This window comes from Lichenostomus cassidix, chromosome 6 (assembly GCF_008360975.1).
Source record: "Lichenostomus cassidix isolate B80296 chromosome 6, HeHo_3.0, whole genome shotgun sequence".
Lineage (NCBI taxonomy): Eukaryota > Metazoa > Chordata > Aves > Passeriformes > Meliphagidae > Lichenostomus > Lichenostomus cassidix.
The window spans coordinates 28,670,589-28,686,204 of NC_139487.1; the positions used below are offsets into that span (position 1 = coordinate 28,670,589).

The window sequence follows — 15,616 nt, forward strand, 5'->3', positions numbered from 1 at the left end:
ATCGCTGTGCTCTCATCAGCCTGACACATCTTATCATTAGTGCAGAGGGGTGTTTGTGGTGCCCTCTGTGGTTACTTCTCACTACTAGAGAGCCATGCAAGTACTTGGATTTATATCGGTTACTAGTTGCCCATAGTCTATCAGAGTTCAAGGATCTGCTTTGAAAACCCAGTAAGGCAAAAACAGCCACTTCAGCAGCTCCAGGAAATCCTTTCCTGGCACTCACAATTCAGCAGCTACCTATCTCCTCTTGTGACTCTCCTCTCTTTCTCCAGCAGAGCCTGGGTACTTAAGAGTGTCCTACTTCAAGAGGTAGTGGCCAGAGGGTTAAGGACAGGCCTGTAGCTCAGAGCTGAGCTGACAGGATTTCACAGAAAAACCATATACTTTGCTGCTTTCAAAAGTACAAACAATTGACATATTACACATTTATCTCATCTATGCACATGTACTTGTAGGGGTATTACAAATATGTGAGTACAAGTGAGTGTGGAACACATAGATGCAATTCATGGAATCATTGAATGGCTTGGGTTCAAGGGACCTTAAATGTCACCCAGTTCTAACCTCCCTGCCATGGGCAGCGATACCACCAGACCAGGTGTCCCTTCCTTCACAAGGGAAGAAAGTGACAAGATCACAGTGGGATTGTTTTTGCATTTTTTTGTATTTTAAATTATTAATTTAACAGGTGAAGCACCAGACACACCCAGGAGCCTGACAGGGTCCTGGTAGACATTGGGTGACCAGAGACATCAGGCTTAATGCCACTGGTAGAGATACTGAGGTAGCTGCAGCAGGCTCTGTGATGTGTGTCATGGAGCACCCATGGAATAAATGTAGACCTTGTCTGTATAACTTGCCATTATTAGGCAGTGGATACCTATTAAGGTAGACCTTCATTTCCTGCTTGCACTCATTAGCAATCAGTGTGCTAACAGAGGACATGGATACCACCACTTTTATCAAAAAGTAACTTCTTTCATAAAATCCCACTGATTTCAATTGGATAAATATGGACCAGGGTATCAGAAACAGAAGTGAGCCCCTTCTCTCTTGTACTTGTCTCACTAATTCTGAATGATTTTCAGCGGAAAAATAGAAGATGTTGAAATGAATTCTCAAACTGAGATTTAAAAATTATAAATAAACTGTGATAGCACAACATTCAGCTACCCAATAAGCTGAAATCCAAAACTGTGAATAGAACACAGCTGAACAAACAAAAAGTTAGTTAGGTAAAATACATAATTCAGGTAGTTAAAATCAAAAGAAGTTGTCTAAAGTTTTCAGATGAAGGTGACTAGGCAGTACAACATGTCCAGTGTCTTTCTGCAACTAAAAAGGCAAAATAAAGTTTTAGTTCTGGTACATAATACAAAGGCAACTCCTTGTGTAAATCTCAGGGCAATAAATCTTATGTGGGACAAATTCATATTATTAAACTGACATAGCTTTCAGCTTATTGGCAAAATTACAATTTATAAAAAAATAAAATACATCCCATAGTGAATTTTCTTTTCAATTAACAAGACAATCTTCTTATTTCAATCTAGTTCTCCCTTCCACATTAGTCTTCCTTGAATAAATACTAAAGAAAAATCATATTGGATTTCCCTTTCAAGTCACCACACAGTGATCTCTGTAAAAAATAAAGAGAAGCTGATCTCTTCTATGGAGGTCAGTAATCCCCACCTCGTGAGCACTGGCCAACAAAGCAGAGCTCCACAAAAATACAATATCAGGCAATAGACACAAGAGAAAGATTTTTAAAGGTGGGCCAAATATCCACCAGAGATACCAGAACCTGATGTGCAGAATGCCCAAAGCTGAGCCTGCAAGGCTGGAGGATGCTCAATACCTTGAAAATGAGGGCATTCCTTTAACTTGCCTCACACACAGTGAATTATCCTCTGAAGGTGCCTATTGTTTAGGATTTAATATACAGGGGTACCGCCTGGGTTAGGTAACTGGAGTGAGGAACAGTGTGAGGCAGTTGTGCACCTCTGTTGAGCTCATCACCTGGAGTGCCTCCCACTACATCCCAGTGTAACAGGAAGGGATCGTTTCACAGAGTGCTAAAAGGCCTAAGAGGTTTGCAGCTGGACAGGAGCACTGGAGCCCAACAAACCCCAAGGCCTCATGCTCTGCCTTCATACGGCAGTTCTGAGCTAGTCCCACTGCCTCAGCCAGAAAACCCCTCACACCACTCCAGCAGTGCCCTGAACAGCTGCACACATTTCTGAATAGCAACAAATCCAGCCTTTTATTGTCTGAACTTCAGGCAAATCACTGGGGGAATACAACAGGCTTTGTCTGAGAAGTAATTTTGGTTTTTAATACAACTTACAACTCTGACTTTATTTTTTTCTCTGTTTCTTTCTTCCATCCACACACGTTCCATCACATCCACCAAGAGCCTGGTTCTCAACCCACCTCCTCCCCCCAGCTCCCTGTTCAGTCAAACTAGGTCTGACTGAGTCTAACACTCAATTTTAGCAGGTGTTTAGTCAGTTCCACTAGTTGACAAAGTATTTTGGCTCACAGCAACAAACATTTAGTGAACGCCCAAAGGGAATAGCATCAAAGTATGCATCACTTATCCTGAAGCCATCAATTCAGGCAAGTAAAGAGCTTGAAATCAGCAGAGTTTTGACTTTTGGCACAGGGTTGAATATCATAAGCTCATGATCATATAAGGAATTATTTTCTTTTTAAACCACTAACCATCTTTGAACTTTCTTTTGCTTCAAGAGCATCCCATTTTCCCCTTCCCTCAATGCTCAAAAAAAAAAAAAACCCAACAAAAAAGGAAACCAAAAAAACCAACACCAAAAAAACCAACCCAGCCTGGCTGGAAAAAACCAGGACAAAAGTCTGTGTTAATACCAACCAGGCAGTAGCACCAGTATTGATATACGCCCCCCCGAGAGTCCAGCTGTAAATCCAGCCAGGGAGCCACCTCCCTACAACAGCGAGGCAACCCATGGTCGATCCTCCCTCCTCCTGCCCATCCCTCCCACCACAAGCTGGAAGCATTTGGCACACCACAGGTTGTAACCCAAACTGACCCTTGCGTGTGGCCATGCGTTGTGACAGCACAGCCCCGAGGCATCAAGAAGGTGAAAAGGAAAAGGTAAATGTTCTAAACCCGACTAAATAAAAATGTAACAGAGCAAATTATTTTTTCTGGGTTTATAAACAACAAAGTAACACTGAGCAGTGCCCACTTCAAATGATGCTGTAGTGCTCCCCACACAGTACAATGGAATAGTTTCATTCTTCTAGGGGTCATCTTCAAAGAAGGAATTGTTTCTCCAGCTGAATAGAAACACTCTTTTACCACCAAGCCCCACCAAGCTGGTAAGAATTCAGCATTGTTAACAGATATCCCATCTACCCTAAACATGCACCAAAAATACCTTCCTATTTAATTAGACTTGGACAGAGCATCATGTCCAAAATCAAGACTATGAGTGAAATTTTCCTCATACCTAGAAAAGATTCACTGACTTCACAATTTTTCTTTCAGACCCTTAATCTACATAATCTTTTCACTTACTATAGGTCATGAACCCAGATGCTAGCACAACATCTGCCTGGTTTGTGCTTTAAGGTAAATGAGTTAAAGAACAATCACTTGTACTCAGCCTATCTAGATTCTACTATGTCCAAGTTCAACTGTTCAGAAGCCATGAAATAAATCACTAAAGATTTGTTTAAAAGAAATGAAACTACTAAAAAAAACATTGATGGAGATTTTTCCTTATTATCTGAGTTTAAAGCTTTACCTGGTAACTGGTAGTCTTGTTTGCATATGAAAATTGAGATTTGTACTAAAACCTTCACATGGATGAGATCCGTAAAACATTTGACAGCCCTGAGAAAGCTGAGGGGAAAGGAAAAAGTGGGAATCTCCCAGAGAGGATATGATGATGCCCTCCTGGGGTCCTGCTGCCCCTGGGAGATGTTCCCAGCCCTGCTATGCTGGGCAGCTCAAGACATCTCTCACAAGCCCTTGAGCTGGGAGCAGAGCCCAGCAGCTCAGAAGATGCACAAGCTCCTCAAAGCCACATGAGCATCTGCAACACCTACAGGCTGATCATTCCTGACACAGCATTACAATTTATAGCCATTAGGAAATTGCAGGGCAACTTTTCCAGCATACCTGAGAGTTAAGTAAAACCTTTGAACACCATGAGTCTTAGGATGAAATTAGCAGGATTTGTGACATTGCCATCCAGTACTTTCCCTGCTGCCCACAAGCTTGCAGCAGCAGTGGATTTGACAGCAACAGCCTTTAACATCTCAGGGGCAGCAGCAGCAGCCAGGCTTTGCATTATGAGCAAATCATTTCATGTTCCCAAAGAGCACCAGAGCTCCTGAGCACTACACACAAATGGAAATCACTTCAGTCCTACTAAATATTGTATAAAACATAAATCATTGAGTATGTGCCAAGACCTGTCCTTCTCTTCTGCTATGTACCAAACAGAGAACACAAAAAAACCCTCAAAGATTTCACCTTTATTTTAGGAAAGGCACTGACTAAGCAACCAATTTCTGTCCAGACATTATTACAGGATAAACAATTTCTAGTTTTCACAAGCCAAACTATACATGACAGAGCTGCACTGTAAAGTATCAAGCAAGCCATCCTATCAATCACTTACTTTTAAGAGTGGTTTGGCTTGTTCTGTGATACCATTAAAGGCTCAGGTCTGCCCTTGGATGTACTCAAACTATTTGCAGTGTAGGGCACTGCACAGCCATCCAGAGGCAGAGCTGCATGAAGCTGTAATATAAACTTGAACAGAATAAATGGGAAACCTGTATAATGCAGAACCTTCACCTGCACAGGCCCCATCCCTTTCTCTTGCCTGAGTTAAGCTGTGTAAGCTCTGAACCTTTCAGAACCTTCAGCTAAGGCCTGGAACGTCTAGATTTCAGGCAAACAAAGAGTGTGGTGGGGCCATAGGGCACAGAAGCACAGCCTCTCTACAGAGCTAAGCGCAGCAATTCGAAAACATCTCACCTTGAAATTAAATGGGAGTGGACATAATACAGGGCTTTGTTTTGTGTGTATTTTTAAAAGGGTCACTTCTCTCCTACAAGTCTTGAAGCAAGCCTTCACAGGAACATTATTACACTGTAATTGCTTAACCAGTCAAAAGCAGTGAAATATTACCCTGGGACTGCCATCCTCCAACTAAACAGGAACATAAATCAGCATGACTGTTGCTAGCATCACACAAGACTAGGGCGCTGGCTGATCCCACCGGCCTTACTTTCTAACCATTGGTTGCCTTGGGCTCTTTACTATATAAATTATCCAGAAACATTAGCATTCTTTGTTGTTCCAATGTGATTGGAAGACTCTAAAAGATATTTCTGCATGCTGCTTAAGCAAAGGGTAAGCTTTGTGCAGTATCATGTGATCAACAAAAAAATCCCCGAGTACTGCTTGCTTGTGGGTGGTGCAGAGGAATAAGAAGTGACTCACAACTCATAGTGGAAAATTTGGGGAGAAAATGTTTTAAATAGTCAGGAAAGTACAAAATGGCAAACCACAATTATTGGACTTCCTACGTCCTACATACTGGGTAACAAAACCATGTATTTGATATGAGAAGACTGATGCCCAAATGTATGAGAGTTAAGTGAAGCAATTTCTGGGTTTTGCTCCACTCTCCTACTAGAGAGGGCCTCTACATGTCCTGAATCTGCAGAGTCCTAAGGAAACTCAGAAAGAAACTGGAATAAGCTACCAAATTACAGTATGCCATGAAGGGGTCAAGGGGAGAGAACCTCAAAAAAAACCCATTTGCTGAAGCAAAAACTCTCTATTTTCTCTCATTCTTAACATGCAGAAATAAAGCACTGAAATAAATTCATATATTTGAGGTTAACAGGCAGATATTTATCCATGTGCCACTCTGGGTTGCTACAAGATTTCCTTTTTACAGCAGCGTTGTATAAACAATAAAGCATTTTTGTCCACAAAGCAATTGTCTCACCTCACTGAATCAAGAGCCTCTCACTGCCATATCCCTCCTATATTGTTCTAATTCTGAGCTGTGAGGAAGCTCCCTCACACAAAGACAGTGCACAGATCTGCTTGGGCATGCTATTGTTAAACTTGAGCACATCATGTACAACGTGGGCTTCCTGCAGCATGAGCAGAGTTAGCTGAGAGACCATACATTTTAGCTCACAAGCCATGGGGAAATACGGGCTGAGGGGACAGCTCCTGCAATTGATTCCTTACTGCCACGGTCATTTTCAGCCGGGGGGGAATCCACCCTGCCAGGCACATTACAGACCTGCGCATAACCGAAACAGCAGCCAAGAAAAATAGTACTAATTCAGGCCAGTTTCAAACAGCAGCACCTCAAAATTTACCTGGGAGACAGAAACTTATCTTCATGCTGTCCTTTACACAGGAACATGATTCTGAAGAGCTACACATTCACACAGAAAAAATGCCTACACTTTAGATGGCTGCAGCAAAAGTACTGCAGCATGCTAAGAGTCTCCTAACATGCTCGCTGGAACAGAAGGCAGTGGGTTTCTCAGTGCTTTTCATTAGGTATGGTGCTGCCACGGCAGAGAAAAAAGAGAAAAGGGCAGGGAAATGCTGACTCTCACCCAACCAAAAGATGCACATATGTTAGAGGAAATCTACATGTCGTTTAGGAAGCACATGCACTGCTTCTCTGAGCATAGGAAGATTACCCAATCTCCCTTTAGGGGGATTTCACAAAGACACACAGAAATACTACATGCCCAGGTTTCTGGTTAACGCAACTGGCTCCTTGATATGTTCTTGAAAAAATTATCATAAAATACAGCTTAAGACAAGAAATCGTGGCAGGGCCTTATTTCTATGGAGCAGAGTACAAGGTGTCATTTATAAGGACATATCCTCAGAGCTGCCAAAGTAGCTGGCCTCTTTATCTGTCATTATGCCACAAACCATAACTATTTTGCTTTATACCTCAGAGAGAAACAGTAAGCCTGGAATCACACAGAGGCTCCTGACCTGAACAATGAGCAATGCAGTGCCTACTGAATTTTTCAGATCCTCGTTTGCTGGAGGGTTTCCTGCAGCTAAGACAAATCTACAGCAGAGAAAAATCAGGCTCTGTAATCTCAGCCACATATTTCCCTTACAAAAGAAAGTTGCTAATAACAGACTGTTACAGCTCAATTCTCTAAAGCAGCTCACCGTTAGGAAAAAAGAGAAACACTGAAACACCTTATTTCTGTAACATTATCCCAAAAATGGATGTTTCAGAAGCCAAACATGTGACACAGTCCCAACACAAAGAAAAAAATCTGCTTCTACACACATCCCTTTTAAGTACATGCATGTAAGACTAAACTATTATGCTATGCTTTGCTATTAAGCATACAAGAAAGCTCAGCATTAAACCTCACATGATAGTTACAAACTATTTTCAACTCACAGACAGTTTGCATATCACAGTAACATAAGTGGGAAATGAATGCACACCTTCTGCATCATCACTGCAATCAACTAATATCCAATTAAACATTCAATTGCTTTGCAAACCCCACAGCCGTGGTTACAAATGCTATTTTACAATGTTAACAAATTACTCTGACAGCTACCAAGTTACAAGCTTTGATACTTCAATTGCAAGGTAAGAAAATTACAACAAAAGAATCCCTGTTCAGAATTTGGCACAGATCTAGATACCTTTTTCTTCCGATCCCGGGATCTTTTCCTGTGTTTTCTTTTTTTCTCTGTTTCTTCCTCAGCATTTATTTCTAAATCCCTGTTTTTCTTTAACTGTGATGCTGCGTGAGCCATAATGCATTAAAAATCCTTCACAACAATGCTCCCTTGTAAAAGGTGATTTCCTCGGGCACCTTTAGCCAGCCCTTACAGCAAATGTTCCAGTGATTGGAAGGAAATCTGTGACCAGAGCCAGGAACACATTCAGGCTTCAGAGATCTCGCAGAAGCTTGCAGTCACTACAAAAATACATAGTTGCAGATTTCTTCCTATACCTTTCTGCACCTGAACCTTTGTAAAACAGTGCAGCCATCGTAATGCATTTAACGTAATGAAAAAGACAGCTGGGACAGAGAAAGCTGTATTATGGCTGTATCCCCTGCCACCAGCTGGAAGTGTCTAAGTGACTCCACTGAAGGGGGAATGCTGAAAAGGAGCGCTTTCTATTAAAAAAATTCCAGTACAATAACATATGCTGCACTGTTTTTTCTTCACTAACCTTCAAGTATGTTTTTAAAACCTATTAAAAAATGCAGTGTTAATGCTGTACGTCTCTCAGCTAGTTTTGTATAGTAAGCCATTTAACCTATAATGAAATGGAGCAGCTCCTACTTTAGGTTAACTGCTGATGGTGACAAAAAAAATAAAATAAAAATTTCTTTTTACCATGGAGACTCTGACTGCATTATGTAGAAAACAATGCATGCATTGCCATATCTTAACAGTGTGTCCTTTATAGCCATTTTTCAATTCCAATACATTTTCTGAGAGAGGATTACAGAAAGCTGTGTTGTATTTTTTCCTTTTTTTTTTTTTTTTTTTTAACATACTTATTACAACACATCATACAGAAAGAAAGATGCAATCACACTGGTGTGTGAAACAGACATTTAATTCATGGAAGATTTTCTGGCACCGTTCATTTACGTGGTCAGAAAGGGAAATCGGCACTATTTCCATGTAGTTGGAAATGTACTTTTAGGCTTTTATGTCAAGGCTTGCTTCAATCATCTTACTATTTTTGCCACCTGAGTCCTCAATGACTGCAGCTTTTGAATATTCATTATGGGAGGTAAAATAGCAGCAGTATTAAGGCCTGCAGGAGGATCTTTTACTAGGATGAACACAGAGCAAGCATCTAGTAAATAAGGAACCATATTTTTTCTGCACAAATATGAACAATGAGCAGCTTGCCTTGAGACTGCTGTTTTTAACCTTTCCCAGTATTCCTAGTAGCATAGCTTCACTGTAATGAAGATCAGCATTTCAAGGCAGTCTGATTTCTTTCAGATAAAACCCCAAAGTGTCTCCAAGAGAAAGCAGTGCATTTTACACAGTACTAGCATCTCTTTCCAGAAGGAGAAAACCAGAATATGTTGTAAAAATCAAGTTAAATTTAAATTTGAGGTGCAATTAGCCAAATCAGGCTGAACCTTCTCAGCGCAACAAAAAATCCAGAGATGTCTCACACAGTTGAAAATATTCTTCCCCTGAACTTGAGAGACATTTTTTGAATTCTGGTTGCTGAGGTTGCTGAGGCCCAGCAAGCAACATGCTTCAGAGTTTTCACATAACATAACCAAAAGAAAAATAATCTTTTAAATCTCCAAAACAGAAACTACTTTGAACACATCATATGTTGTCCAAAAGGCAGCACACAGTGCACCATTTGTCTCCTGTTCACAAGCTAACTAACTAGTTTTAAAAAGTTGTTTATTTTGGAGTGACTAAAGAAATGCTCAAGGATGGAGGCCACAGTTATGTGACCTTAGGGATTTTTTCTTCCTGATGCAGTAAAATTACAGGTTTCTGTGTGTACCCAAAGCTCCTGTACCTCTTCACCACCATGCACCTCTCCATACTCCCCCTGCACAACCGAAAGACCTCTGAAGCCTCATATAATGCTGCCTTTGGAAAGCTGTGGGAAGAGGCACTGCTTGGGCAGTGCCTGCTTTTGAACCAGAAGCAGCAAACTGCCACCTATCTGTGCTCTGTAGAGACCTGAACAAACATATCCCTAAAGATGCACAGAGCAACCCCAGGGATGCCCAGAGCATGCTTTGAACTGCAAGGCACAGCTGCAAGCTGCCAAAGGCCACGCTGAGGTAGGCACCTGGATTTTGGCCCAGCTCTTCAAGGAAGCCCAGGGCAGCAGTGAGGAGACTCTGCCCTACCAGAGAGAGGAACTGGCCAAGCTGCTGATTTTTGGGGGTGCAGAAGGTACCTCAAGAAGGATGGTGGACAAACTATCAAGTTTTGGCGGGAAATGGAAGACTGCCTTGTGCCTATTAAAAATAAATAAATGAAAAAGGCAAAGAAAAGGCACCCATGGCTTCACTTTCTAGCCTACAAGCTGCCTACATGACCTTGGCAGTTATCCTCTCAGAAGCTCAGTTCTTCCTCCATAAAATAAAGTTGACATTAGTTCTCCTGTCTGACAGAACGTGGTTATTAGCAGGGAAGTGCTCAGAAAATACAGCAGAACCAGAACTGAAAATGGATTCAATGAAATTCAATAGAGTTGGATCCCTCTTATTCCCAGCACATTTCCATCTGGATTTGAAAGACTCATGAGTCTTTACCTTAGGAAACCAACTTTATTTGAGCCACAGTTGAAGTGAATGCTGCTGTCATTCACCGCTTGCTGGCTAATCCTGTGACGTCCTATAAGCCTTTTAACTATACTAGCCTGTAATTTATGCCTAAATAACCTCATTAAATGAAAATACAAATAATTCATTGTCAAGTGTCAGGTGTTTAAAATACTCGAGGCATACTTTTAAAAATGTTGGCACAGAGAATAACCTGCACATATCCAGTTTAAATGCCCAAGTGCCACTCTATGCACAGGTTGTATTCTATGCAGGTAGAAAGCAGCCCAAGTTTTTATTAATGAGAATATTGCTAAGAAATTAGGATAATAAGTGAACTCACCCAATCCCTTGAGATATGCATAAATTGAAGGATTTTATCTGTCAGCCAAGACTGCTTCATCCCAAGGATCTTTTCAGCTAATTAATCAATTGGACATAACATGCAGATGTTTTTATTATGTGGATTACAATCCCTGCTTGAACTACAGAGTCCAAACTCCTCCAGAATTAGATTTCAGAAAGAAAAAAAGCCTTTTCAAGCTAGGGTTTTGAGAAATTATATTTTAGCTAGTAAAGCAACTATTAAAAAAAATCAATATAAGAAAAAAAGATCCCTTACAGTTGGAGAGATACTAACTAGGGAGATTTTGTGTAGCTTGTAGGCTGTGATAGTCTCAAACAGAAAAGAGGTCACAAAAAATGTGAGTAAAAGATTTAGAGTCCAGTGGAAAAGTGACTGTATATGTACAAGTCCTGCTTTTGGGGAAATGGTGAACTGGCACCATGCACTGCAAGGTGATAGGGCACTGCCAGATGAGAGTTGGATGAAGTGTGAGGGTTTTCACGCCAGATATGTCATAACTCACTTCAAGGGAATTGGGTACTGGAAATCTTCATTAAGTGCTTCTTTTCAGACTTCAGTAAAATAATTAAGCTATTTGATTTCACCCTTAATTACAAAGTTAATGAAATGCCAATGAATGTTTCAGCACAATCCATAGGGTCCTGATAAAGAATGATAAACTGTATCTTACTTGAACAATGGGAAATTTACACTTTCTGTTAGCACAAGGATAATGTCTGCTTAGCTTCATCTACTCACAAAGTCATAATAACAATGGCTGGTAGTGATTTTATCAACTTGAAAGTCAAGTATGTCATTTGGTTTAGTTTAATATGCTAGTCCCATTATTAAAACTAGATTCAAGAGACTGCAAAACAGCATTAGCACATAACATTGAGAAGGATTTGGAAAAAACCACACGAAGTTATAGGAGGAAAAGGTGTTCACAATCCAATTACTGGTGTTAATTCATCAATTGGTCAGCACCTTATAGAGCAAAGATAGTACCATCACTTTTACAGTTGTTTCAAACAAATTCTACAGCACTAGAGATCTTTTGAGACACTCATAGAAATATTGGTTTGCTGACAAAATACCAAAAAAATAGATCTATGAAAATCTAAGTGTTTTTAAGTAAGATGAAACACCACAGAAACATTCAATATTTACACTTCTCGGCTCACTATGGATCCAAAAAGGCTTACAGCCACACACAGTGCTAGAAGGCCACTGACAATTTTACTGGTAAACAAAAGGTGTTATACTCTCCCAAAGATGGCAAGAGCATTATAGGTAGACTACAAATAGAGAGCAAAGGAAAGGAAAACACATGGAGAAAAATAAACCCAGTTCTTGTTAGGTTACTCTTAAATTCTTAATTCCTGAGTTTTCTGCTACAGAACAAAAGCCATTATTGCCCTGCTTTGGATTATTTTGTTGAGTAAATCAACAGAAATGAGAAGGAAAAAAAAAGAAAAAAAGAACAAGACTTACTAGAAATAATAAACCAAGCATGAAAATTACATTTTCAGGGGAAGACTAGGCAGAAGAAATTTAAAAAAAAATTTGTAAGAATTACTTAACCATAAAAAAACTTTCTAATGAGTCCTTTAATATTCATCCACTCATGTTAGACTAGCAGGCCTTGTGTCTCAAAATCAAACAAAACCAAACAAGACTAAAAGCTTATTTAGCATCTAGTTATACTTTTTAGCTCCACTTCACACATCTGATGTCCAGGACAGGATGGACCCATCTCCAAACATACAGGAAATCAAGGTCACTAAGTAGCAAATGAATGGAAAGTAAGAAGTTAAGGCTTGTTTGGTTCTTTTGTGTTGCTGAGTTTCTCCCACCACCTGCTTCTTCTAGCGGAACTCTATTTTGGCAATAATGATCCCAAAGAAACTGGGGAAATGTGACAGTCAGAAAGGGATGCATGCACTACACAAAAGTGCAGGAAAATACCTAAATTGTATTTTATGCACCACTTTTACAGTGCTAACCCTTAACTTGTTTGAATTTGTAGTATAAAATTTGGAATTGCATTGAATTATGTTCTGTTTCTCATTTGACTTCTTTGGGGCACAAGAGCTTTAAAAATGCTTTGGAAATGACACAAATTCAGGGATGCAGTAATAAAGGCCAAAGGCTCACTACTTCTTAAATGACCCTTCTTAAATTTCCTACTGGAAATTTAAGTAGAAATGGTAACAATTGTAAAAACAAAACCAAGCAAACAAACAAATTAAAACCCAAACACAAACAAACCACCACACCAAAAGCCAAACCTAAACTAAAACCACCCCAAAAAACCTCAAACCCTCCCCAAAACACCCACATGGAAAACAATCATGGAAGATACTTTTCACTAAGCACTCTCTAGACACATCACCTGCCTTCTGAGCTGAAACAAGATCAAAGCAGCAGCCACTGTTGAGCTGGTAGAATTAAGTGCTAAATTACTATTTCTCTGTGCAGGGATGACAAATTTTGGCTTAACCGATGAATTTATACCTCCTGTGGTCCAGCTTACTCAGAATATGAGGATGGCTGACACATCTGTGAATTTTACCTTCAAGCTGGAGACATGACTTTTAAAGAAAACGACTACAGGTTTTTGTCTGCCATTTAAACTTGTACTGCAAATCTGGACAGTTCAAAAGCTGACTCAAGGTTCACTCAACTCATGGCTCCAGGGGCAGGGAAAATGGGGAAATAAATCTTTGGCTGTCCCAGGTCACCACGCAAGCATGGTAAATCCTCCTGCAAACAAACTGGGAGAGGGAAACAATGTGCTCCATGCACCAGCAGAGGAGAAAGGACCTCGGAAGACTGAAGAGCCCCCAGGACCCGGAGATTACCAAGCCTGACTTTCCAAACAGGGTGATTTTGTTTGAAGCCTACACAAAAAAGGGAGCTCACAGTGACAAATTAATATTAACTCTTCTGCGAAGATGGTGTAAAGTCTTTCATCTCTGACTCACAACAAACTAAGAAAAAGGTACTAATGTATCTTATTCGTAGAGGCACACTAATTGTAAGATGGGTTTTGTGGATAGAATTGCCAAGCAGCCCAGGAAATTCATCCAATGCATGGAACCAATGTAAGAGAAAGATATGTAACCTCTAAATTGTTGCTGAGCAAACACACCAAAAACTTTCTTCCCATTCGTCTTCTGCCAGGAAGAATACTGCTAAAACCCTACATTCACTGGGAACCACTGAAAGTATAACAAGCATGCACATTTTTAAAAGTTTCTCTACTTTTTTCCCCTGCAATTAAAATACCACACAGCCAGGACTGAAATCCACATGTAGAGTGTCAGTGTCTTAGGGATGCTGACAAAGATCACCAGCAAATGGAATTAAACTGGTTTCACACATCATAAGGGGTAGAAGTTATATCCTAGACCGTCACTAGATCACACTTACTGACGTAGTTTTCAACCCTCACTTGAGACAGCTCAGTATTGTTCTGAAACTGTGTATTTGGTATATTAACTTCCCTCAGATTCCTACTTTCATAATTTCTCTCTGCCTAGTCCACCATGCTCTCCCAGCTACTGCAAACCGCAGTACAACAGGGTGGAATGGTGCCACAGGGCCCCAAATTGAGTTTTGATATGGAAATTCTGTTAAATGTGTCAGCAAATTATACCAAGAGAACCAGCAAAAGCTACCTCTGTATATACAGGAATAAGTGCCAAAGCAGATTTGATATCAGTTTTGCACTCCCACACACAGAGCTTGAACACCGCCTATGATATGATAGGAGGATCAATCCCATCCTGGTGAGCTTCAAAAAAAGAAATGCAAAATGCCATTCATCAGGATCTTATGATTCAGCTAGAAGCCTCACCCTGAGTGGTCAATTAATCACTGCTGCATCTGTTAACTTCTGCTCCAACACATGAAAGCAATCTGCTCACACATCCAGCGAACACTGAGCCCGAGCTGGGGTTTCCTCCACCATAAGGAAAGCAGGTATCAAGGAGGTGGCTCCCAGAAGCTCCTCTGCCAGGTCATCCAGTCCCCAAAACAGATAATCGATGAGTTATTCCCTGCTCATCTCAGATGGAAAACTCCCTGTCTCAGAGTGGTTTAAAAATAACCCAAAACAGCAGCAGAAAATGTCTTTGTGGTATTTCAAGTTCTCAGCACCAAGTCCCCGCCTGCTGTCTCTTTTTTGGAGCAGTAGCAGTCTCATAATAATAAAAGCCACACAAAAAGCTTTTATTAAAAACCACTGCAGAACCTGCAAAGGTGCCAGGAAGTGAATGTGCTTAAGCAAATGAAGCTACCAAACAAAGAGTGGGATGGCACCAGCAGTCACAAACAGATGCAACACTTTTGCCTGTAGTTAGTAGATCACTTTCCAGTACCCTTTAATTAGAATTCTTTAATTTTTGTTAGGTTTGAGTCAAAAATATATACTTCAGGCTAAAAAATTTTGACCAAGTGAGCCTTTCCATAAATGATTGCACGTGTCTCCAGGGGTAGTAGGCTTCTCTGCCTTAGCAAGATACTGTGATCATGGAAATATCATTTAACCTTCCCTACCACGACACAGCCCCAAAAGAAAAACTTTTTAGAAGTTTTTTAAAAAGAACTTGTAACTTTGGGCAAAGGCAGCACTTTATCACCTTCTGAAATGGGTTATTCCCCCACCCACTGCCAGCAGTAGGGAGCTGCACTGAGTGACCCACTGCCCACATATTTTCCTGTTGCCAAGCTCTGCACATTACGAGCAGCTTACTTGCTGTTTTATTTTGAAATAAAAAGTTGCTGAGTAAGAGTAACAAAGGACCCAACTGCAGAGGTCACAAGAAAGACTCTCTTTGAAGTTTCTAACATTTCCCAGTTGCCCCAACACTTTCAACAGTATAACTTTTTTTGTTGAATTTCTGTGATGCA

At 40.5% G+C, this 15,616-nt stretch overlaps 1 protein-coding gene across 5 annotated transcripts in view; it reads right to left on the minus strand.

The window, feature by feature from the left end:
* Nucleotides 1-9,804, minus strand: part of ANK3 (ankyrin 3) — a 194,752-nt gene extending 184,948 nt beyond the window's left edge. For 2 of the 5 annotated variants that reach the window (XM_085064224.1, XM_085064226.1), the window contains exon 1: nt 7,724-9,804. In XM_085064224.1, coding sequence (XP_084920350.1) covers nt 7,724-7,837 — 114 coding nt within the window. In that variant the 5' untranslated portion in view covers nt 7,838-9,804. The remainder of the gene's footprint in view (nt 1-7,723) is intronic. The other 3 variants (XM_085064222.1, XM_085064223.1, XM_085064225.1) reach the window with 3 other exon arrangements.
* Between the last annotated feature and the right edge of the window lie 5,812 nt (nt 9,805-15,616).